The sequence below is a fragment of the Microtus oregoni genome, unplaced genomic scaffold (genome assembly GCF_018167655.1).
Source record: "Microtus oregoni isolate MIOR12 unplaced genomic scaffold, Mior012 000012F_ref0000307, whole genome shotgun sequence".
Classification (NCBI taxonomy): Eukaryota; Metazoa; Chordata; class Mammalia; order Rodentia; family Cricetidae; genus Microtus; species Microtus oregoni.
Window position 1 is genome coordinate 16,904,234 of NW_024543071.1, and position 25,569 is coordinate 16,929,802.

Consider the following 25,569-nt stretch of genomic DNA (forward strand, 5'->3'; position numbering starts at 1 on the left):
CTTCTCTAAGCTTAGTTCGCTAAAGTCAGGGAGTAAGATCTATGTTACAGTTATTGTTAGAATTTAAAATTGTGTGTGTGGCCCAGAACTTGTCCCTAAATTGATGCTTAATAAAAGATTACTTAAAATCATTCCACTTGTTTTTATAATGTTAAATGTCCTCTAAATGAGAGTTTCTGAGTCAGTAGGTCTTTAATAGAATTTATGTTTTGAGTGAAGACCCTTTTGCTCTAAAGGCCTCTAAAAATTGTTGTTCTAAAAAGGTTGAGGGCAAGAAAGGAAATGAGGCTTGGGGTATCACTAAAATATACTTCCTCCGTTAAATTGTAGTGAGGAATGTGAAGTACAAGGCCTTTTTTTAAATGCATAGTTTAAATGACTTACAAACTTAAAAGGATAACTTTGACATCTGTAGAGGAACAGATACATTTTAAAAGGGACCAAGCTCCCTTATATTTCAAGTACTATACCAAATTCTCCATAGGTTTTAAATTAGGTTATCAAGTTCTCCCTAGGTCTGTCTATAACTTATTTGTATTTTGTTGCTTTTATTGTGGCTCTGGCTCACACTTTGTCTGTTTTTGTTTGTTCATTTGTTTTTAGTGGTGGGGTCATGATCTATATTGACCGAATAGAAGTGGTTAATATGTTGGCTCCTTATGCAGGTATGTTACCTATCTTCTGTGTTTGTGAAATTATAAACAGTGTTTATAACTGAGGAAGGAAAGTACTTTTTAAAGTTTTACCACTTCAGTGAATACTGATAAGTATGAAAGAATAATGATGAAAATATTTCCAGGAAATAGATGTAAAAACACGTCACAAGTTATGGACAGAATTAGTTTTCAGTAATCTTTTTTTAAGTGTATATGAGTGCTCTGTTTGCATTTATGCCTGCATATCGGAAGAGGGCATTAAGTCTAACCATTGATGGCTGTGAGCCACCATGTGGTTGATAGGAATTAAACTCAGGACCTCTGGAAGAATAGCCGATGCTTTTAACGCTGAGTTGTCTCTCCAGCCCTAGTTTTCAATAATCTTAGGAGCTACTCCTCTCTGAATTTACTGTTTTTAAAAGCAAGTGTTTTTAGAAAAAGAAAGTGGCATTGCGTCCAGTTATGGTGAGGAAGAATTTCCTTGAATCCTAAAGATCTATAACTGATCAATTGCCTTGGGTCACACTCATTTGTCTGTATAGAAAAATCTTTTCTAGTTGAGATTTGCCATAACTTGCAAAGCAATCTGAAAGTCTGAAATTATACTTGAAAGTTATAAATGAAAGCATTTTCTTGATAAAAAATGAACACTCACAGAGATAAAGAGGATACATATTCTTTAAAGAACAGGGCTGTGAAGGAAGATGGCTCAGTTGGTGTGCAAGCATGAGGACCTGAATTCAATCCTCAGCACCTAAGAGTAGTGTACATGTTTAAGTTCAGTGCTGCGGCAGAAGCAGGAAGATCCCTGAGGTCCAGTGGCTAGCCAGTCTAGCCTAATGATTGGGAGACCCAAGAATGACACCTGAGATTGGTTTGTGGGTGTGTGAATATGTGTGTACACACACTCAAGTGCATTGCATTCACGTAAGGAATTTAATTGCAAGTTTTGAGTGTCTGGTCTTCATCCTTGTTAATGAGTTGGCAAGAGTTTTAAAAAAGTGAAGATGGCAGCCTCTGCCCTAAGGGTATTTTCATTGTACTTGAGAAGACATGATTGAAGTATAGGATCATGTTAAGTTTCACATTACTTGTATAGACACAGATAGTGGAAAGATTTCAGAGTAAAAAGTTGCAAGTATATTATTGTCAAGTAGTTTTGAATGACATTTTTCAGAGGTTATTTTTCTCATGGTTTTTCATCTTTAGTCAGCCTTCCATTTCTGTGGCTTTAGTGTTCACAGGTTTAACCAAGCACATATCAAATATACTCAGGGGAAAAGCTGAATCTATACTAAAGTCATTTCCCCAAACTATACAGAGTAGTAACTATTTATATGGTAAATTATATTGCATTAGATATTATGTAATCACCTAGACACGATGAAGTGTACAGGAGAATATGCAGTCTGTATGCAGATACTGCTCAGTTTAATATAAGAGACTTACACACTGTAGATTTAGTATCTCTGTAGGGTCTTGAAACCATTACCCCCACAGTTACCAACAGATGACTGTGTTCCCTGATCACAAATTACTGGAATGGATTATGATTCAGAAATGAAAAAGAGGAAAGCTGATGGCTCTCTTCCTACAGACAGACATACTTTTAGATCACTGTTTCATTTGGAAGATGATGAAGCCATGTCTTTAGGAGTTATTTATCAACAACTGTTCCATTAACCATGACTTAGAATCCAATTCTATCTAATACCTAAGTAGGAAGACCAGTGGAGCAAATGTTTGAGTGTGAAAATATTTGCAGAAGGCAGCGTGCTTTATAGGTAGAACAGAGGTTCTGACACGGTCTGGTATGTACCTTTGGGGATATTTCTGGAAGTTCCTGGTTCTTAGTTTCTTGTGGTGGAAAGTGGAGGGCAGGGGACAATTAAGCACCAATGTATGTAAGTTGCCTAACGTAAAGCCTAGTAAACGATAGTTCCTTCCCTGGTATCCAGAGTCTTTAAGCCTTTAAATCTATGCTTGAGAGTTTTTAAGTTAACCTATAAAGTAGTGCATTTCATTCCAACGTTTCCATGCATGTCATATTTTATTCTCATTTGCTCCCTTCCTCCATGGCTCTTTTCCCCTGTCCCCTGTCTCTTCAGCTGGTTCCCTTCTTCCAGATAATCCTTCCTTCTTTATGTCATGTGTATTTTCATTGCTCTTTCTCCCCTTCCTTAGATCTCGCCCTCACCCCTCATGATCATCTTTCTAGTTGTATTAACACACACACCCACACACATACACACACACGTACAATATTAATCTAGGTTCTAAGTATGAGAGAAAATTTGCAGTGTTTTTCTTTCTGAGTCTGGCTTATTTCACTTAACATAGTAGTTTCCAATTCCATCTATCATGAAAATGTCATAATTTCATTTTAATTTACACCTATATAAAATTTTATTGTGTATATACACTTCACTTTAAAAAATCCATTTGTCTGTTGATGAACACCTAGTCTAGATCCATCTTCTGACTGCTGTGAATAGCACAGCAATATGCATGGAAGCTGAAGTAGATCCTTCAGGAATACCCAGGGAGTGACACAGCTGAGTTCTGTGGTAGTTAAAATGCTGATCTCCATAAAGTCTGCTCAGTAAAAATCACCTTTTAAAAAATTGTACACATTTTTATATATTTTAAGTTGCATATGTTTATATTTGCAGCAGCTTCCTTTTACTCTTGCTGTTCTTCAGTTCGCTCTCTCTCTTTTCTTCCTTTTTGGCTTTTTGAGACAGATGTTTTTCTGTGCAGCTTTGGAGCCTGTCCTGGAACTTGCTTTGTAGACCAGATTGACCTCGAACTCACATAGCCGGCCTCTGCCTCCCAAGTGCTGGGATTAAAGGCGTGCGCCACCACCCCCTGGTCAGTCTTTTCTCTTAACTACAGTTTTGCTCTACAGTAATTGCTTGTACTTTCCCACTTCTCAGTTCCTCTTCACTCTGCTGCACCAGTACACATCTGACTGTCATTCCTTCCTTAGTATCGACAGTCTGTCCCTTCCTAGTATGGAATTTGAGGTCTTCTGTTAATGTTGTAAATGTAAGAAAATGTGTTAAATTGAGCCCAGGAAGTGTAAGGTTTGTGAGTTGTGCTTTATGTTTTTACTATTTTGTTGATAGTTTTCCTCATGGATAATATATCACTTTATTATTGCTGAGTTTCAAGATACTTGGGTCATTGTTGAGCGAAACAAACATGGGTTATATTCTCCTTCAGTGTTTGACATTGTGAGGAACTACACTGCAGATTATGACAAGACTTTAATCTTCAATAAAATCCACCATGAGCTGAACCAGTTTTGCAGTGCCCACACACTTCAAGAAGTTTACATAGAATTATTTGGTAAGTGTTAATTTGTTTTAAATATATAAGTAGACAATGATTAGGAATATTTTTAACTTAAATATTAATGCTGTAATGTTAGTAAACCTTGGGCCATTTGACACTTTCTCTGAATTTTTAATAGAGCAAGCATCTCTAAATTACTTTGTTTTTAGTTAGTAACAATTTCTTTGTTTCTTTTTTTCTTCTCTCTCTCTCTGTCTCTGTCTCTCTGTCTCTTTCTCTCTCTGAGATACTATACTGTCTTACTATATAGCCCAGACTGACCTCAGACTTACAGGGATTAGCCTGCTTCTACCTTCCAAGTGCTGGGATTAAAGGCTTGAACCACCACACCACATAAATGATAATTTCTTATATAACTTGGTAGGAATTAGAAAATCTTCACACGCTATATTCTGTTTTCACTATACTTTATTAAAGCTTAGAAGTATATGTTTGGGAGTGAGCTGGCTAGTTGTATATCAGCTTAACACAAACTAGAGTTATTTGGGAAAGGGAACCTCCGTTGAGAAAATGTCCCCACCAGATTGGCCTGTGGGTGAGCCTATGGAGTATTTTCTTGATTGATGATTGATGTGGGAGTAAACAGCTCATTATGGGTGCTGCCACTCCCGGGCTCACAGTCCTGGGTGCTTTATAAAAGCAGACTGAGCCAACCACTAAACAGTGTTCTTCTGGAGCTTCAGCTTCTGTTACTGCCTCCAGGTTCTTGCCCTGCCTTGACTTCCTTAGCAATGGGCTGTAAGTGAGGTGAAATAACCCTTTCCTTCTCAAGTTGCTTTGGGTCATGGTGTTTTATTACAGCAATAGACACTAAGACAAGGGTGTTTCTTAAGATCCACTTCCATGCATTTGGAATTCAGGATTTGTTAGGAGGACAGGCAGGACCTGGCATGTAGTTGTATTTACAACTATGATTATTTCATATAAAGGATACAGATAAAAACTAGCAAAAGTAAAAGTTGTAATGATGAAGTCAAAAGAAAACCACATGTAAAATCCTCTGGTAGTGGAGTCACCCAGGGTGTGCTTATCTTCCTTAGTAACAAGGTACAAACACATGTGAAATATTGACAGCTGGGCAAGCTCATTAGCCACTCAGCACCTAGCAAATTTCACTGGGGTTGATCATATAGACACCCTCTGCCAACTACTTAACAAATGTCTAGGCTCCCTCAGGAAAACTAGTGTTGAGCACAAACCACACTGTATAAACAGGCAGTATGGCACCTTTTACTAGTTCTGGCATGGTGTTGGGAGTCCTGTCCAGATCCAGACTCCAAAGGGCTACAGTCCCAGGCCTGTAAAAGTTTCACTTGAGATAATGAAATTATCTCTGACCAGGAAATTGGGTTTGTCACCTTTAGTGTTCACCTCTCCTTCCTGGAAGTCTTAGTTTATTTCTCAGAGTGAGGTATGGGAATAGTTAATCAATTTAAAGTTTACCAGCTAGGGGCTGACAAGATGGCTTAGTGAGTAAAGGGGCTTGCAATGAAACCTGATGACCTCAGTTCAATCTCCAGGCTCTACACAAAATAAATAAAATATAATTAAACCAATTGTTTGCTTTTGATGATTGACAGCTGCTGCATGCTTGATTTGTCGCATCACTGGTTGCTTTAATAATGGTGAAACTACCCTTGAGGTGATAAAAGTTCATTCGTTGTAAGATCAATAAAGTTAAGGCTCTTTCTTTATGGTGTAACTTACCTTTATTTAATCCAAAGTGATAGCAAGGTGGTAATCAACAGGAAAGACATATAGTTATTTGGATAAAGATTTACTTAAAAAATTATATTATGAGAATCAAGATACATAGCACAGATATGTAATATCTATAATCCCAGCACCTAGGAAGCAAAGGGGATTGTAAATTTAGACCAATCTGAGCTATCAAAGGAATAAGGCATGCATTAAGAAACTAAATTTATTTATTCAAAAACTGCTTTTGGCCAATAATTATTCAGTAAAAATGTAAGTTATCCAATAAATACATTGATCCAAAGTTAAATTGAACTTACTGAATAAACATCTTGGGGGTAAACTTAGAATGGCTGTTTATCATTATTTTTTCTTAATAGGTAATTTCTTAAGAAGAAAAATGCTTTGTATTCATCTCATTTAGACTTAGTATATATTTTATTTGTCAGTTGTTTAAGCTCCGTTCAAGAATAAGACTGGAGGCCGGGCAATGGTGGCACACGCCTTTAATCCTAGCACTCGGGAGGCAGAGGCAGGCGGATCTCTGTGAGTTCGAGACCAGCCTGGTCTACAGAGCTAGTTCCAGGACAGGCTCCAAAGCCACAGAGAAACCCTGTCTCGAAAAAAAAAAAAAGAAAAAGAAAAAGAAAAAAAAAGAATTAGACTGGAATCTGTTCTGGTGTTGATTAAAAATAACCGAATATCATGAGATTTGTTGTTCTTGACTTGAAAAACAGATCAAATAGATGAGAACCTGAAACAGGCACTGCAGAAGGACTTAAATGTCATGGCCCCAGGTCTCACGATCCAGGTAAGCTCCAGAATTTCTAGGGACATTCTGGGGAAGTTTTTAGAGCTTCCAATTGAATACTTCCATGTGGTTGGTTATGCAGTTACTTAATCAAATCACTGTGGTAATTTGACTTGCGTCCCTGTGGAAATGAGAAGTGTGCTGAGTGGTGTTTTCTGGTGAATTTTAGGAGGATAATTCAAAGCTCTTATGAAGAACTAAACTCATATTTCTACTAAATATGAGTTCTTTTTAAACACAGTAATGGTTATTAACCAGTATTAAAGTATACCTTGCCTTCAATAAATCATGAAAAAGGAGCTCAAATATAAGAATTAAACAACAGTTCTTGACAAAATAAATGTGACAGAGTATGAATTGTCCATTGGACAGTGATTGCTTTGAGAGTGTCTACAGAATGAGTCCCAGGACAGCCAGGGCTGCTACATAGAGAAACCCTGTCTCTAAACAAAACAAAAATTGGCACATTAATAAAGAATTAATTAAGAAATTAATTTTAAAAAGGTATGACTTGGAGCACTATATTAAGTAAAGGTATAAGAGAGTGGGTACCCTTGTCAAAGTGTATTTTCTGTGTTTGTTGGATGGATATCTTATGAGAACTCTATTCAGTTTATCACCCCAGTTATTGATTAGGTATTTGCTGTGCTTTGGTTTTTTGTTTTAATGTATATATATGGGTGTTTTTTTCTGCATGTATGTCTGTACACCATGTATGCGCCTGGTGTCCTCAGAGACTGGAGGAGGGCGTCAGATCCTTTGGAACTGGAGTTACAGTGACTTCTTGTATTCCTGTTTATATTCCTTTTATTTCCTTCTCTTACTGAGAGTGAAGACACTGGATACCCTGGACTATTCTTGATCTCACAGCAGATTTCCTGGCCCTCTGGTTCTTACAGTCTTTCTGCCCCTTTTCTGCAATGCTCTGTGAGCCTTAGATGTAGGAATTATGTTGTGAATATTGAGACCAGGCTCAACCAGGTTTGCCATGGGTTTAGGTGACCTATGGGTACCTAAAAAGGACTTAGTTCATTGTCTGCCTCTGCAGTTACCCCCTTTAGACCAGCAGAGCCAGGTAAACCCAGGCAGTCTAAAGAGAGGCCTAGCATGCATTTTCCTCCCCTATGCCCCCAAGCAGCCATTCCAGAGTAACAAGATCACAGTGGGTAATATGCGTGTAGGCCTTGGATGAGAGGTAGACTTATCTCACTGGAAAGTTTGAGAAACTGTATTTGCTCATAGAATTTATTGTAAAAGAAAGAAACTGTCACACTGTTTTAGCCATCTCCGTACCAGATCTTTTCATGGTCCTAAATCATGATAGGAACAATGTTAAGGTGGTTGTCATTCTGGTCAAGATCCCTATCATGGACTTATGAGCTCTGCTTTAGCACCCAAAGACTAGCTACCTACATTTGCCCAGTCTGGAAAACATTTTTCTGTTTGCATACATTAAAGGGTTTTGTTGATCCTGGCCATGGAGATTTGTCTAGGAGCCAGACAAGATATTCTTTTCACCTGTTCCTACTGTTCAGGCCCATCAAGCCAATTCCAGTAAGGAGAAGGATTGGGATTGGGTCACGTGCAGTTTTCCTGGCTGAATCAGAGCCATAATACATAATAGCCTTGTCTGAAGCGCTTGTTCCCAGAAGGTATATGGCATCCAAGTAGCAATAGCTCCCCTTTCCCTATTATTGGTATATTGGGGGTTCTTTGAAGACATTTTTCTGAAGCCAGTGAGCTGAAGTCAGGCAAAAAGCCCATTCACTGGGAGCTGTGACTTCTGCTCTGAGGGACATGGATCTCCAAGGTCATTTTTGAGGAGCTGTTGCTAAAGTGTTTGACAATCATGAAGTCACTGAAAAATTTCCCTGTTTTGTTGCTACTTCATAACTGTAATTTTGCTGTTATGAATAGTAGTAATGCAGATTTTTGATATGCAGCCCCAAAAGGGTCTCAACCCAGAGGTTGAGGACCACTGCCTTAGATCATCTCTCTGAGCCCTCTAAGCAAGAATAAAATGAGGATTCCACCAAGGCAGATTTGACTTAACCCAAAATACCTGTACTTCTCCAAAGACAGGAGCAGTCAAATACTTGATTTTTCTCCACTTCTGCCTTAGGTTAGAGAGGATACATCCAACAACCTCAGCCAATAGTTTGGGAGTTTATCACTCATTTTACATAATGAATTATACTTACAGGTTACAAAGTATTCCGTGCTTGTTCTTTGAAAGCCGCTGCCAACTTTCATGAGGTTCTTGGGCCCCTCCCTGGAGAAAACAATTGGTGATCTCTATGTCCCGATTATAGTAGTAGGGAACTTGGAAGAGATTTCACAGACAGAATGAAGAAGTTGCTTACCTCCATCCTGTTCTTTTTGAGGTGTTTTTTACCAGTAAATGGTGACAGTTGAGCAAAGAAGAGAGGTGTGTTGTTTGTTTGATATTTTAGGGTTTGTTTGTTTGTTTCTTAAATATAATTTTTATGTGCATTGATGTGAGGACATCAGATTCCCTGGAACTGGAGTTATATACAGACAGTTGTGAGCTGCAGTGTGGGTGCTGGAAACTGAACCTTGGTCCTCTGAGCCATCTCTCCAGCCCCTTTAGTTTTGTTTTTAAATGAGGAAATAAAGTGGTTTTCTTCTAGAGCTGTGTAAAGGTTGGTTATTTGTTTTTATAATTAAGAAATTACTTATGTATTCGGATGTTTTGCCAGCATGTATGCCTCTGCACCACAAGGAAGACTTCTGGATGCCCTGGGACCAAAGTTCCTAGCCAGTTTTGAGTCTCCATGTGAATCAAACCTGGGTCCTCTAGCTCTCCTAACTGTTGAACGCCTCTCCAGCCCTCACAGGTGGAGGTTTTTTAGGTCATCAAAAGTGTGACTAATGCTGTTTCTGTTTTTATTGGGGATCCCACCCAGGATGCTATTTCTTAGGGACAGAAATCCCCTTATGATTTTTTTCTACAACAGTGGAGAATTCCTCCATTTTATAAAATACTTAAGCAAATGCTTATGAATTTTTTGTAGTCTTTTAAAATAGTCTTTACTTGATCTGTACCACCAGTTTAGAGACTGATAGAGTTTTGTTGTTGTTTTTGTTGTTTTACTGTAGATAGGGTTAAGAAATTAACCCTGAGTGAATTGGGAAAGAAAGAGTTGTTGAAAGATATGGACTGGTGAAATGACTCAGCGATAAATGTAAAAACTTTTTTTAAAAAATTGAAAGTTTTGAAATTAAAAAAAAAATAAGTTTCATGTGCTTAAATGCTTTGTTACTTGAACATTTAGCCAGTTGACTTATGTGCGTGCATTATCTATCAGTGGCAGGTGCAGGATGTTTAGTTAGTAAATGCAAAAGCTTCCAGAGATAAGTTCTTAGTGTAGGGAAGTCAGCCTTCTAAAGGACCACATTCCAAGTAGATACTTGAATTATGCCAAAGTTCACTTTGATTAGAACAACAATAAAGAATGTCTACAAATACAGGGAAACTTTGTTCTAAGTGAGACTCTAGAAAGAAAGAGTGCCAGCTCTCGGTTGCCATTTATTAACTACAGCCGTGTTCTCAACTGCTGCAACCTTTAGTGCAGTTCTTCATGCTGTGGTGACCCCAACCATAATATTAGTTCATTGCTACTTCATAATGTTGCTACTGTTATGAGTCACAGTATCTCATATGCAGGATATCTGACAAGTAACCCTTAAAGACATCACAGCCAGGTTGAGAGCTGCTGTCCTACAGCTTTGGGCTGCATTTACACTCAGTACAACACATTCCAACTTTCGGCAGTGATCTTTTTCTTGCCGGACATGGTATTTAGTTGTACATGCTGACTGGAATTTTCACATGCTCTTAACGTAATTTACCCCTCAGCCTTGTTCCTTTGACTGACTTCTCTTCTTTGGTTTGCAAGTTTGAAATGGAAAGCAAAATTATCCAACTACAGAGCCTTGTAAACTGTCTTCTAAGGAAAACTTAACTGGTTTATTTCCTCCATGAGTAAGGTGGTTAGACCCCATTTAAGTAAACTGGTGTGACAGCATACAAAGTAGATTTGCTAGTGGGATCCCTGTGCAGACTAGTGGGGAGCTGTGCTACAGTTGTCGTTTACTCTAGGCTCATCTGAGGAGCTCATTTTAGGAGGCATGGTTAAACACTTTTGTTGCTGCCTCTGTTGGGAGTTGCTGTTTTTTGGTAGGTCTGCCTGTGTAGCCCAATATGAGCTTGAACACCCTCTTGATCCTCTTGTTTTCATCCTGGATGATGTGTGTGTTCTACCATGCCTGGTTTAAAGACTATTTTTCATATATATTTGACTTTCCTTTTTTTTTTTCTTTTTTTAGGCTGTGCGTGTTACAAAACCCAAAATCCCAGAAGCCATAAGAAGAAATTTTGAATTAATGTGAGTAACACTCATGGACTCCTATTATTTCTCTTTAGAGCTATTTTCATATTAATATAGCAGTCTAGGGAAAATGTGGAAGGAAAATGCTCGGTCTGAGATTGGATAAATAGCTGTCTTCTGTATGTTAGTCATGTTACCTTTTGTATCTTAATGCCCAGCAAATACTTACTAGGTTTCTCTTTATAGACATTTCCAGAACAGCCCTCAGAGATGCAGTTTGCTGTGAAATGATTAATTATAGTTTTATCAGAGTTGCACAATAGCCCAGAATGGAGTATAACAAAGGTTTATTTATTTGGGGATAAACTCACAGTAAGGGAAGCAATCCGTGGTCCTCTGTGTGTGCTGGGAACTGGAGCCAAATCCAGCAGAAAAAAAGGGCCATGCTTTTCATCTGCACTTATAGTACAGGAGACCACGCCCAAAGTGGGCCAGTATCTTAAAGACTATTGGTTGGAGGAGTTCCTTCCTACAACACTTCCCCCTTTTGTCTAAATAAGAGAGTTCTAAGCCTAATACAAAACTATATACAATAAGAACAAATACCAAATAAAAAGTTTTTTGCAGCCCGATAAACCTCTCTGCCAACACAATAATCCGAATCAGACTAAATCAAACTGAATTAGAAAAAGCCCAGGTTTAATGCATACCAGCTTTCCTGGGTGGCATTTCAGCCCCCGGAGAGGAAACAGGGAAGAAAGACCAGAAAACCATGTGTTTATTCTCTGGGTTGCTGTTTAAATACCCTGTGGGTGTGGTCTTGAGCATCTCTGAAGAGGGGTCATCGTTTGGCTGGTTTTCTTGGGGGTAGAGTCTGGACTGAGCCAACTCCCAAAGGAGGGGGCTTGGGATGGAATTTTCCACCCAAATATTCCAGACTCTTTGGGTATATGGAGGCTAGGGGCTGGGGTGATGCTTCCAGCTAAACATCCCAGACTCTTTGGATATATGGATGCCAGGGGCTGGGGTGAAGCCTTAACCCAAACACTAAGTATTGTCCAGGGAAAAGAAGAGGCAAAAACATACATAAAAATTAATTACAACCAGCATGAACAACATCAAAGAAGAAACATATGCTAAATGTTTCAATAGTTATTCTATCCTAAGGAGTCTAACTAAGTCTTATATTAAAAATGAGAGGAAAGTAACTATGACTATCTAGTCTTCAATCTCATCAAAGACCTGAGAAGGGAAACAATATTACCCCAGTAAATAGGAAGTACAATCAAGCAACTTCCAAAAGTTGCAAGAAATGATAGCGATAACCGGCTACCTGGGCAGTCACCCAAAGTCTCATTTGCAACGATGGGGCAACAAACTTTGGCCTAAAGTATCTGACAGACCATTATGAATGGAGCCTTGAATGAAATATTAATTAAACAGTGTTGAAAAGAATGCCCCTTTTGTTACCTTATTATAATGGTAAGAAGAGATAACCTTGGGGCTGGATAGATGACTCGGCAGTTAAGAGCACTGACTGCCCCTCTAGAGGCCCCAGGTTCAATTCCCAGCACTCACACGGTGGTTCATCACTGTCTTTGACTCCAATCCTAGGGGATCTAGTGCCCTCTTCAGGCCTCTATGGGCACTGCAAACACTTGGTACAGACAAGAAGGCAAACAAAACACCCATACATATTTTTTAAAGGTATTTTTTTAAAAAAACGAGTATATACCTATTTGGTATAAAACTTAGGGGTTTTTTTTTTTGTTTTGTTTTTGTGATAATCAAATCTAGGTCTTTACACATTGCCTGTAGGGAGGTCTTGCCTGAATCTGAGTTGACATCTAGGTATTTTCCCTATTTTTTTTCTTTTTCTTTTCTTATTTTTTGGTTTCTTGAGGCAGGGGTTCTCTGTGTAGTTTAGGAGCCTGTCCTCAAACTCACTCTGAAGACCAGGCTGGTCTCGAACTCACAGAGATCGACCTGCCTCTCAAGTGCTGGGATTAAAGGTATGTATCTCCACCACCTGGCTGGTATCTTTCTTTTTTATGTCTCTAGATTTGATTAGAAAGAAGTTACTTACCTGACACAAGATTAGTTTATAAGTGTTTTAGAGGATCTCTTTATGATGATACTTACAATCTTTGAAGTTGCAATATTCTCAGAGTATATATGAAAATAAGAAACAAACAACTTTAGAAATTTTAGCTGTTGGGAAGAAATAAGAGATGATGCTAAATTAAAATAATTACAAAAACCAGGAATACAATAGATGAGGGTCAGGGATGTGACTTGTGGCAGAGTGGCAGAGTGCTTATTTGCCTGACATAAACAAGGCTGAATTCAGTCCTCAGGGCACACACATGCACGTGAGTGCATATATACACTCAAACACACACAACCAGAGAATATAGCAAGTATCCAAGGGAATAGTAGTACTTGTTTGTAGTGTATCCTGAATCCTTTGTGTTCCTAGTCTCTCTTTGGTTGTGCAGAGTTTTATTTCTCCTCTTTCATTTAGAGCTGTACTTTAAGAGTATAATGCATAAAGTATCAAGCTGGGAGGTCGGTTATGAATCTGAGCTGCTAATAGAAGTGCTGTTTATTCAAGGATCAGGGTATCTTAAACTTTAGATATGAACGTTTCTATAAATGAGTTATATGGGTTCTCTCCTTCCCTCCTTCCATCTCTCACGCCCCTCCTGTTTTTTCCTTTTTCCTCCTTCTCCCCCCTCTCTGTCCCTGTTCAGAAGGGTCACATGCGAGAAGTTTGAACCACACTTTCAAACCTGCATGTTACTGTGCTTTATCCCCAGAACCAGAAAGAGGGAAGAAGGAGGAAGGGAAAGGCAGAACCTTTTCTGATTTGTATGTTTTACTTTGCAGGGAAGCAGAGAAGACAAAACTTCTTATAGCTGCACAGAAACAGAAGGTTGTGGAGAAAGAAGCTGAAACAGAGAGGAAAAGGGCAGTTATAGGTACTTGGATTTATTTGTGATGAATGTCTCTGACTATAGGTACTGTGACTTTGTCCTGTTTCTTTGTTTTTTGTTTGTTTGTTTTTTTTATCAATTTCTTGTTTGATGAGGGGATTCAAGACAGCATTATGTGAAGTGGAGAATTCCAGAAACTTCTTTGTATATCAAGATGTCTTTAAATTTAAAAGTAAGCAAAGCCAGTAGGTAATAAAGTGTAGCCCACTTAATTTTCAGTTTGTAACATAATTCATTCTGGTGAACTGCTGAAGAGTTACTTTCTAGTTTGTATTACTATAGCATGCTGTGTGGCTGTCCTTTTCAGTGTCTCTGCACACATGCAGGAGTTTTCCTAGAGTAGCGTGGTTCAGCATGGGGGCATAGGACAGTTCCTGTCTCCAGCTTATTTTCCTGAACCACATGAAACAGGCCAACTACTGAGAGAATTTAAGATCTTAAAGCATCTTCACACACTTAATTTTTTAAATGTCAAATCTAATAATTTTAGAGCTTATAATTTTATGTTGTTTTAAATTTTACTTTTCTAGTAATTCATTTTTGTTGTAATTTGTAATCTATTGGTTCCTACTAGATTGGAAGTCAAGAGAAAAAGGTATTTTGGGGTAGGTTGTTGTAGAGAACATTCCTCAGAGCAGAATTGTTGAGTCACAGTTTGTGCATATGTTCAGGTTGCTCTTGCTGCCAAACTATACTCTCCCTGGTTCCTCCATCTTGTCTGTCTTCAGCATTGTATTCTGGTTTCTGTACTGCTGTATTGAATTCTCCTTTCTCTATGTCCTCATCACCTTTTGGAGTTACCATACTTCAAACATTTGTTTTGTCAGTTCAGTGATGGACAGTATAACACATATTTTCAATTTTAATATCTCTGATTATTGGTAAAATTGCTTATTGGGTTTCTTTTCCCTCTAAGGTGTATTAACCTTTTAGTATCTTAAGCCAGTTATTTGATGGCTTTTTTTAAGCTGGTTTATGGTGTTCTTTTTATGTTTGAGTCATGATCCTTCCCTGTATTTATGCACTGCAAATTATCTTTTCTTTGAGTTATATAAATTTGATTTTCACATAGTCTAGTTCATCAAAAATTCAGTGGTTTCTGCCTTATCTTGTTTACAAGTTCTTTTGCCTCCACAGGTACCAATTTTATTCAAAGTATTTAAATTTCTGTTTTTGTGTGACAGAGATTCGGCTTTACTTTTTCCAAATGGCAATCAAGTTATCTCAGATTATTAATTCATTATTTCCTCTTTTTGAATGCCATTTATTTTATACAGTAAGATATTACATGTAATTTGTTTTTATCCTAAGATCTCTGTTTTAACTCCTCATTCTGAAGTGTCCCTGTTACTTTTTTCCTTAGCTGTTCCTGTTGGTTGTAATTGTTGACTATTCTTAACTATTCCTGAAGTTAGCCTGGACTAACTAGCCCCTGTGTATTCAGTTATGAAACTGTAAGGACCAACTCAATTCCGTAAAATAATCTGTTGGGATTTTTGTTGGAATTGCATTGAATATACACTGATTTGGAGAGAATGGAAATATTTGATACTGAGTCTTACAAATCCCATATTTCTATTTATGAGAAATGTCTTTTTAAAAGTATAATTTAGGATTAGGGAAATGACTCGGTGTAAAATGTGAGCTTGAAGACTACAATTTTGAATACCAGAAACACATGAAAATCTAGAGTGGGCTCCGTGGATCACTTTTAATCCCAGTCTCATAAAGTAGGGGAATCTCAGAGCAGGCTGGCTAGCAAGACTAGCTTTATAGACAAGCTCTAGGTTCATTTAGAGACCCAACCTTAACAAATGGAAGAGTCACCAAAGATGGCCTCCACGTGCCTATGCACCCACATTTACGTGTTCACACACATGCCCACATACGTATGAAAGCAGCAAAGGCAGGAGGGGATAACATCCTTAAAGTCCCTGAAATTTATTAGAGATTTGTTTCCTTGGTGCTGGGTGTGGGGGCATGCTCCTGTAGTCCCAGCACTCAGGAGGCAGAGGCAGGCAGATGCTCTGAGTTTGTGGCCAGCCTGGTCTACAAAACGACTTTCAGGACAGAAAGGGCTACACAGAGAAACCCTAACTCAAAGGGGGAGGGGGGAAGCAATTCATTCCTGTGTAGCTTTTTTAAAGTTTTTTGTTTCTGTAATAAGTAGACTCTTTTACAAAGGCACTTTTTCTAGCTTGTCACTTTTTTTTTGGTAGATATGCTGTTGGTTTTTAGTTAGCAGCCTTGTTGAAAAAGCTAGTATTCTTAACAGCATCTTTGGTTTCCCTGTGATTAATCATGTTGTCGTTAGATAGCAGTAATTCTGTTTTCTTCTGTATATAAACATCACACCCTTCATTTCTTCTTGTCTCACTGCTCTAAGCTATGCCCTTTTATACAGCATACACAGGAGCAGGACTTTTGTTTTATCTCTAAATAGTTCCAGCAACATTTGCTGTCTTAACATTGACTGTTCAATGGCATTTCCTTCTGTTTGCTCTTTGCTTGCCAAAAGCCCTTATTAAGAATTATTGTTAAAGCCAGATGGTGGTGGTGGCACACGCATTTAATCCCAGCCCTCGGGAGGCAGAGGCAGATGGATCTATGTGAGTTTAAGGCCAACCTGGTCTACAAAATGAGTTCCAGAATAGGCTCCAAAACTACAGGGAGAGAAACCCTCTGCAAACCAAAAAAAAAAAAAAAGAGATTACTCTTAAAACTAAGTTATTTGTGTGTGTGTGTGTGTGTGTGTGTATTGAATTGAACATATGATTTTCAAGTTACTAATATGGTGGATTCTATTGTTAGATCTTATATTACTGGATTTTCTTATTGCTCTGTTAAGGAACCCACCCAGTCATGATATGGAAGGTTCACCATAATCTCTTGTAAGGTTTGCTGATAATTTTTTACGAATTTTTACAAGTGAGATCTACTTACAGTTTTCTTTTCTTATAAACTATTGCGTTTGCTTATTTGTATTTTGTTTGAGGTTAGGAGTTTGTGTTTTGTTGTGTGCTCTGTTTCTTCCAACTTCAGGATGACCTGAAGAGCGCTTATTTTTGGAACATTTTGTATATGATATGTATTGTTTCTTTTCATGGGTTTCATGGAACCCATAAAGCATTTTGCTTTAATATGGTTTGTGCTACTTGTTTGTACTTGTGGTAACATCCAACCTAATTTCATTTCTCTATTACATATATTTATTCCATTATTCATTTCTTTTTAAGGCTTAGAAATGTTATTTTTGTTGAAAATTGTCTTATTCATATAATACTTCAAATGGGGAAATGGATTTACAGAATTCACTGTAGCTTTGAACACATCCGCTGTAGTCTACCTTCCTGTTTTTTGGTTATACATTCTTTTTTGTTGGATTAGTTTTGATCTTATTTTTCATAGAACTGCTTTTTAGTTTTGACTTGATTTATGCTCTCTTTCTAGTTATCTCTGTGAATTTTTGTTAGTTCCTTTTTCTGCATACTTTGAATTTACTCATTGGTTCTTTTTTTAAAAAAAATCTAACATTAGATGCTTAATTCATTGACTTTCAGTTTTTTCTTTTTTCTTTTTTTGTTTTTTTGTTTGTTTTTAGTGGAAGCATGTAGGAGAATAAATTTCCTTTCGCGTACTGCTTTGGTCTTGGGGGATTTGGTGGTGGTTCTTTTGCTTATATGTATTCAATTTTCTTTAAGATATTTCCTTTATAATTTCATTATTAATCCATGAGTTATATGTATTACTTCTTTAGTTTTTGGTTCAGTGAGTTTTGAGAGACTTTCAGTGTCCCAAAGGATAACGTCTGTTGTATGGATGATTGAGTTGTGTTGACATTTTCTCTGCAGCCTTTTTCTGTAAATGCCCTAGTTGTCTTAGAAAGGACTGACTATATAGTCCCCATTTGTTGGATGCAGGTTTCTATGGCGATCAATTGCATCTTCTATGTCCTTCTCATTTTTGTCTTTTGGTACTATCAGTTTACTGAGAACATTGTGTTAAAATTTCTTAAAAATGACTTACAATTTTTTCTTTATTTTGAGTCTCTAATGAAGGGTATTTAAATTCAGGATCGTTAATTTCTCTGGAGATTTCCTACTGGTTTATAATAGCATTCTTTATCCCTAAACATATTGTGTGGCATAAGATTTACGCTGTCTGATGATAACATAGCTGTGTTGGATTTCTCTTGGCTATTTCTTGGTGTATCTTCCCGTTCTTTTACTTTCAACTCTTCTATGTCATTATGTTTTAGGTGTGTCTCTTATAAACAGCATATAGCTGGATTTTGTTATCTTATCCAATGTGAGAATCTGTCTTTTAACTGGTGAGTTTTAGTCCTTTTATATTTACTGTAGTTGCTACTGTATTTAGATTTGTATGTTATCCCTCAATTATATGCAATTTACCACACATTTTTTTCCTCTAACTTCTTTTTCCATTGTGAGTTGTCTTTATTCGTTTTTTTTCTTTTACTTGACTGGAAGGTTTACATTCTGTTTCTGGAATGTACAACTAGTCATCACTTGTGAAATGTTAAGTTTATATGAATCAGTAAAATCTAAAGTAAGTAATATTCTCCATCCTCTTCTGGAAAAATACTTGGAGATGCTTTAATTCTCATCCCTGTTCTCCAGTCTCACCTGTTGTTGCTCTGTCGTCTGTTTTCATGTTGTTTTTATCTTGTTGTTGCTTACTCTCCTCAGTACTAACGACTTTTAATAGTCAATATTTCATTCAGTTTGAAAGTGTGACCTCTCCCTTTGCTTCAGATGGTTCACTTTTCCCTGCTAGTTGATTGTTTTCTTGTTTTGTTTTTCTGGTGAAGGCTAAGCTTGTTTAGTCTTCCTTAATCAAAAGTGCTCTCCTTTCATCCTCGATGTACTTGAGCCTACAGTTCTGTAACAAACTAAATTTAGTTTTTCTTATCATATTGGCAATAGTGATACATTTTTGTTTGGCCTCTTGAATGTGATTACAAACTTGCCACCAAACCAGTGATTCTTTTGGGGTAGTTATTCTGCTTTTAAAATCCTCCTACTTTTAAAGTAGCTCTGTTCAGTTCTCCAGCTCTCGTGAGGCTAGCAGGTAGAGTGCTCGTTTCTCTCGAGTTGAAGCCTCTAGAGGTCTTGGCTTTATTTGAGTGAGTTGGGATGTGCAAGGCCTTGTCTAGTCCTGTGTGGAGCATTGCCCAAGTGCTTCTCTCTGTGGTGAATAAGCACTCCAGAACTGCTGCCGTGCACACCTCAGCTCTTCTTTAGCTGTGCCACTTGAAGACTTTCATTCCGTCTTATAAACTTGCTGTGCATTTAAAGACAAATTTGTTATGTTTTGTGTAACAGTTTAAAGTGTTACTTAAAAGAATTTTTTTCATTTGTCTACTCCTACTTTTCTGGAGCTCCAAGTCTGGTCACGCTTTTCCTTGGTTTCTTCCCATGTAATGGAGAGTAGTGTATCTTGAGCTTGTGCTTATCGTTAAATGTCCAGCCCGTAGGGTGTTTTTTTAAGTTAGTGTAATACAGATTGATTCTCTCTCTGCTGGGTTCTGGGATAATTTTAAAGGATACTGCCTCCTGAAAAAAAAAATGAAACTATTTGGAATTTTTCTCTCTGTTACATGATCTTCGCCAGAAGTTAGAGATGAAGTATGTTAAAGTATTTCTTGGAACCTTTGGGGTTCCACACCATGGTTTACAGGTATTTAAGAAAATGAAATGTGTTTCATCTAATTTAGGTACATTCTGTCATATTCTTTACATCATATATAGGTTACTTATACCTGTTAAAATTAAAGTACTATGTGAATAGTTGCCATCATTCAGGGAATGGTGACAAGAAAAAAAATGTTCATGTTCAGTACACACATTTTTTAAAATTTCTGAGTATATTCAATCTGTGTTTGGTTGGATCTTCAGATGAGAAACCTGTGACCATAGAGAATCACATGTCCTCATCATCTTTGGCTGAAAGGAAAATTGAGAGTGTTTTTAAAGAATTACAGTGATAGAATTTCAAGTGTAATTAGTCTTTCTTGTTTGGTCCTGGGGGCTTTGGTTTGGACAAAGGTTTAACTAGAAGTATTTAGTTTTCCTGTGTGTACTTGGATGTGGCAGCTGCTGTGCTCACTGTGAACACTTGTTTCCTTAAGTGACTAATTTCCTCTTTATCTTTACATCAGTAAGACTATTCATTTGATAATCTTTTCCTTATGTCATATTCTTGATGGCAGCTTACTAGTAGATCCTAGAATATATTAAAACTTGACTGTTTAGCTTACAACACAGGCTTTATTGTTTTCTCTTGTCTGGCTCTGTATTCTCTCTGTAGTTTTTTCATTTATATTTATGTATCTTTTGTTATGTTTTCTGGCTTATCCCTACCAGCTCATGTCCATTATTTCCTACAGAATATCTTCTTGGTTTAATTTCCATTATCCTGTTTTCTCATGCCACTTTATATGGTTGTCTTGTGTTGCCATGGGTTTGTATTGCTCCATTTTTGTGCCATTAGTTTGTGAACCATTGCTTTATAGTCTCATAGAAGACTGAAACTGTTAACCTTTTGTAACCTTCCCACAAAGCTTGAACTGCCAACATAGGACATTAGAGAAAGAAAGGAATTCCTCCTCTCTTAAGTTATTTCTAGAACAGATAAAACCTTGGAAACTGTTAGCCATAAAGCCACATGTAATTAATGTTAGACCATGTACTGCTGATTCTGAGTATGTTTCTTTGTTATGTTATAGAGGCAGAGAAGATTGCACAAGTGGCAAAAATTCGGTTTCAACAGAAGGTGATGGAGAAAGAAACTGAAAAGCGCATTTCTGAGATTGAAGGTAAGACTGAAGTTCTGAGTGTCCTGGACTGCCTCTCTGCCTCAGGACCAGTTCTTTATTGTCTTGTGGGGGAAAGCTGTAGGGTATTCTGGTCTGCAAGAAGTAGCTAGCCTGATACTCTAGACAACAAACAAACAGACAAAACACTTTATAATCTAGCTCTTTCTTTAAGCTGTGACTCTAGTAGCTCAACCTTTCATTTCCTTTCTTACAATGGAGACTAAAACTCTCACTTTAGTCTCTGATGAAGTATAAGAATTCCTCAAAATTTTTTGAGAAATCAAACAAGGATCTGGAGAGATGGCTCAGTGATTAAGAGCACTGACTGTTCTTCTAGAGGATCAGGTTCAATCCCCAGACCTACGTGGTAGCTCACAACTGTTTAAAATTTCAGTCCCAGGGCGATCCAACACCTTCTTACCTTCTTTTATACACAGAGATCCATGCAGGTAAAATACCATATACATAAAATAAAATGAAGAAAAAAATAAAATGTGCAAGGCAAGGGCAGGGGAGATAGCTCATTGGTTAAAGACACATACTAATTTTACAGATGCACACATGTCAGGTAGTCCTCAGTTGTCTGTAACTGCAGCTCCAGGAGATCACATGCCTTCTTCTGGCCTCTAGAGGCACTGTTCTCATGGGCACAAACACACACACACATATACACAATGTAAAATAATTTTTTAATGTTCAAAATAATAAACTTAACCACCACCAGTTTGTCACATGTCAGCAGTAATAACAACAAGTTAGCTGGGGAAAAGATATGGTCCTGTTGTAAATGAAAATCTGAAACTGTGTAATCACATAGTGATGTGTTTGCTATTGAACTCAGAGCCTTGCATATGCTAATGTTGATGCTCTTTGATAGATTACAGTCTTGAGGATACTTATATACAACTGTTTATCTCTCTGTACTAACTGATTTCAGATTAAATTTGGTGAGGATGCAAATAATGCAATAAATAGAGTGGAGATTTTATGTTTAGATGTGGTTATTTTGTCTGAACCCTGCCTGGATGGAGGCTAAGGCTTTGGGTGATGGGAAGTTGGAGGGAGATAGAAGCAAAAGCAACCACTTAGAGCAGAAATGAATGAACTGAAAAAGTTGTTGTTTAACAATGATGAACATATTCTCCTTGAAAAGGAGCTGTCCTGAGGATTGAGATTTTGAAAATTGTTAGTATTATAACTTAAAGTAAGACCAACAATTGAAATATTAAGCAGTATAAAAGGTACTCTTACCCAGATAAGGAAGTAGAGTGACAGTTCGCTTTGTCTCAAGCTTGTCATGACTCTTATTTGCTAGATGCTGCATTCCTGGCCCGAGAGAAGGCGAAAGCAGATGCCGAGTATTATGCTGCGCACAAATACGCCACCTCAAACAAGGTGACTGCTTCGCGTGCCACTTCCCCAGCGACTGGTTTGCATTCGCTTTTCATGGGCTCTACTACAGTAGAAGTGATTGTAGTCAGTGTCAGAAAAAGGTAGTGGCCAACCCATCATCAACCAATTATTTAGCAAGACACATGTACCCATTGGTTGGGGATGGGGAATTTATAAAAGCAATGAGCTGGAATAAAGATAAGCAGATGCATAAGCACAGGTCATATGTCACAAAACTGTTCATTTGTCCTGGAAGTAGGGGCTCTGAAAAGTTGAAGATCTTTTGAGAGAATGACAGGGAAAGAGGGAAACTCATTTAAACTAGCTTTCCTGATAGGTAGCTTTTTAGGATAGAAACTGAACTTAGAAGAGGATTTCCCATCAGAGACATACTTGCAGTTTGGGGGTGAGATACTTTTTCTTTTTTTTCCTAGTCAGTGTCATGTATTGTATATGTTGAACATTGAGAACCAGGGTCTTCCAGAGTGAAGTTAGTTTGGTTGGTTTTAGGGTTGTTTTGTTGTTTTCATTCTTTTTTTGCATCAAACAAGAACAACCTATTTCCAAGGAAGACAAAAACAGAAATTTTCAGTGAAGTAAAATAGAAGAAACAAGGTTTAAAATTAACAGATGCAAGCCACACCAAACACTCATCCCATTTAATTTCCTGGTACATGCACTGAGAACCCAAGATCATTAGACCCCAAGACAACAATGCTTTGAGATTCTATCTCAGGTCTCCTCTTTGTGACAAATCATGCACACATACCCACACACACATTGACCCAGGCAGAAGTCACATGATGCACAGGTGGCTGGAGAACTGCTGGGCAGGACGGGAGGAAGAGCTGGGCAAGCATACGCCAGCACTTGTGTACTATGGACCCAGATAACCCTTCTGTTGCAAGCTGAACAAGAGTAAAGATTAAAACGAAAGCAACACAGGAAAAAGGAGAATGTTCAGACAGGCTGGATAGATGAAGAGGGAAAGATGCGGGGGAATTTGGGGAAAGCAGCCTCAAAGGGGGGAGGTCTTTGGAACACAGATGGGCAGAGATTCTGTGACTCCAGTAACATACTGAGGCTGACAAAATATACCACAGCATTTTCGACATCCTGTGCCCTCTCCCAACAGAGGGAGAAAACAAACACCCACCCTCTAGCCCTGCCTATTAACACTCTTAAGGACTTTCTCAAGTACCTAAAAAAGAAGTGACACCCGCCCCCCACCTCAGCACATACTCGGTTAGGTCCAGTATAGGCCAAAGAGAACGTCTCAGTAACTCCTTTGGTGGAACCAAAGCCAGAGAAGCTCATCACAGCTGCCATCTCATCCTCCTCCTCAAATGTCAAGTCCTCTTTGGCCCTCCTTTTCTCCTTTTGTTGTTCTTTCTTGTGTGCTTTGGACTTTTCCTCCTTTTCTCTAAGTTCCTCCAACCTTTCCTCAAAATCATAGTCTTTCTGCTTCTCTTCTATCTTGTTGACCAGAGAGAATGTTCTTCACTGATCCACACACACAGTCATACCCAGGCTTTGTTGATGTCTCTTTCCATTAATGTGATCCCGGAAATTGATGGAGTTCTTTACCACACAGCCGTAGGCATTGCAGTTAGTAGCCTCCCATTTCAGAATGTGGGGTCGTCTTGGTAATAACAGTTGCCTTCCCAAGCTCGGACTTCTAGTTCACCTTGTAGTCCCTGTGCCGCAGAAGCTTCCATTTGAGTGGCAGCACCGGGCTTCCATTCTTTTTTCTCTCTCCTGTCAGTCTCTTCTCCGAGAGCTTCTTATATTCATCTTTGCTCACTTTTCTGTACTGCCTAGCACCATCTTCCCAGCAAAGTACAAGATACTTTTCATGTTAAAGATGGTCTGATGTATTATGGTACATTTGAATCCCTGGCCCTTCCTGTGTCACACCTATAGCACTTGCTGTTTTAATGCCTTCTCCTCATGTGATATTGAAATTGCTAAATAGATCCTGTAATTTGAAGGATAAAAATCAATTTAGAAAGGAAAGACATAAATTAGAGGAAATAATAGGTTGGTAGAATGTAAATTGTCAGAACTTTGGAAACCAGTATAAATTTAGAAACAGATATCAGAAGAAACAGAATGGAATTTTGTCAAGATAAAAGCAAGATGAGAAATTCATACCTCTAAGAGTTCAAATTGACAGTAGAAGAATTTGGCCAGAGAGAAGCATCAGGATCTTCTTACTGGGTTTGAAGAGATGGTTCAGTGTCCAAGAGTGCTTGCTGTTCTTCCAAGGGGCCCAGAGTTCAGTTTCCAGCACCCACATTGGGTGACTCACAATTTCAGCTCTGGAAAGTCAGACTCTCTTATCTTCTGTCCTTACAGCTATCTACACATGTGCACACACAAACATACATATAAACAAAAATAAAGTGCCTTTTTTTAAAATAAAAGGCTTTACTATTAAGATCAAACTTATCCTGAAAAGAGTCATCATTTTATGCCATTTTGAGAAATGCCACTCAGATCACTTGTAAAGGGCTTTAAGAAGTAATGTAGTTGTACAGTATGACTAGATTTACATGCAGTGTTTTGGCAGAAGATGTGAATCAGCTGGAAGGTGGAGATGCAGGGACTGAAAGATGTTAAAGTTCAGAGTAAGTATTCTGTCACTACAGAAGACAAGAAAGATTCAAGACAAAGAGGGGGTTACTAGGATGGTCCTGGGGACATAGCATATATTCTGGGAACAACGAGTTGTAATGTAACTCAGTTGGCAGAGTGCTTGGCTATTGTGCTGGGTTCTAGATTTGGTCACCCTTAAACCTGGGTGTGGTGACAGACGTCTGGACTCCCAGTAATCTGGTGGTAAAATCAGGAATACTGAAAGTTCAAGGTCATCCTTAGCTACAAGCAAGTTTGAGGTCAACCTAAGATATGTTTCAAAAATTAAATGTTGGTAGAAGCAGTTCTGGTGGTTGACAAACAGCCATCTTAGCACAGATGATTAAACAGTCAACTTCTGGATAAAGGCAAGATGCTAGATTAGGTGATTGCTTAACATATTCCAATTCTCAAATTTGGTCAAAAAAATTGAGTCACTAAAACATCTAGCTATACAATTGTGAACCTAGGCTTTTACTTGGAAGCCCTAATACTGACTTGGTGACTTGTGTACCTCTCTCAAAAGAATCAGTAGAAGTACTGTGTCAGTTCTGATAGAGGAAAGCTATATGAAATAGAAAATGCATGTAAAGTATTTAATAAACCACAAAAGAAATATGTATTATTTAATCCCCAACTATTTTTTAAAACATACAGCTTAACCTGCCTTAAGATGGGAGCTTGTTAAAGGAATTTTAGTTAAGGACTTAGCTGTTAGGAGGATAGCACACTCCACAGTGAAATAGGATCACTGGCAAACATTCCAAGTTGGATCATGTTCCTCAGCAGAGCAGCTGGAGAAATGGTGTTAGAGAAAAGAGATGGCTATCGC

The 25,569-nt window shown here is 38.0% G+C and overlaps 1 protein-coding gene and 1 pseudogene across 2 annotated transcripts in view; one reads left to right on the forward strand and one right to left on the reverse strand.

The window, feature by feature from the left end:
• Positions 1–25,569, forward strand: part of Erlin1 (ER lipid raft associated 1) — a 34,164-nt gene that overhangs the window by 6,325 nt on the left and 2,270 nt on the right. For both annotated transcript variants that reach the window (XM_041662130.1, XM_041662129.1), the window contains 7 exons: positions 604–665; positions 3,882–4,007; positions 6,449–6,522; positions 10,873–10,931; positions 13,764–13,855; positions 20,619–20,708; positions 22,024–22,103. In XM_041662130.1, the coding sequence (XP_041518064.1) occupies positions 604–665; positions 3,882–4,007; positions 6,449–6,522; positions 10,873–10,931; positions 13,764–13,855; positions 20,619–20,708; positions 22,024–22,103 (583 nt within the window). The remainder of the gene's footprint in view (positions 1–603; positions 666–3,881; positions 4,008–6,448; positions 6,523–10,872; positions 10,932–13,763; positions 13,856–20,618; positions 20,709–22,023; positions 22,104–25,569) is intronic.
• Positions 22,643–25,514, reverse strand: LOC121454045 (annotated as a pseudogene).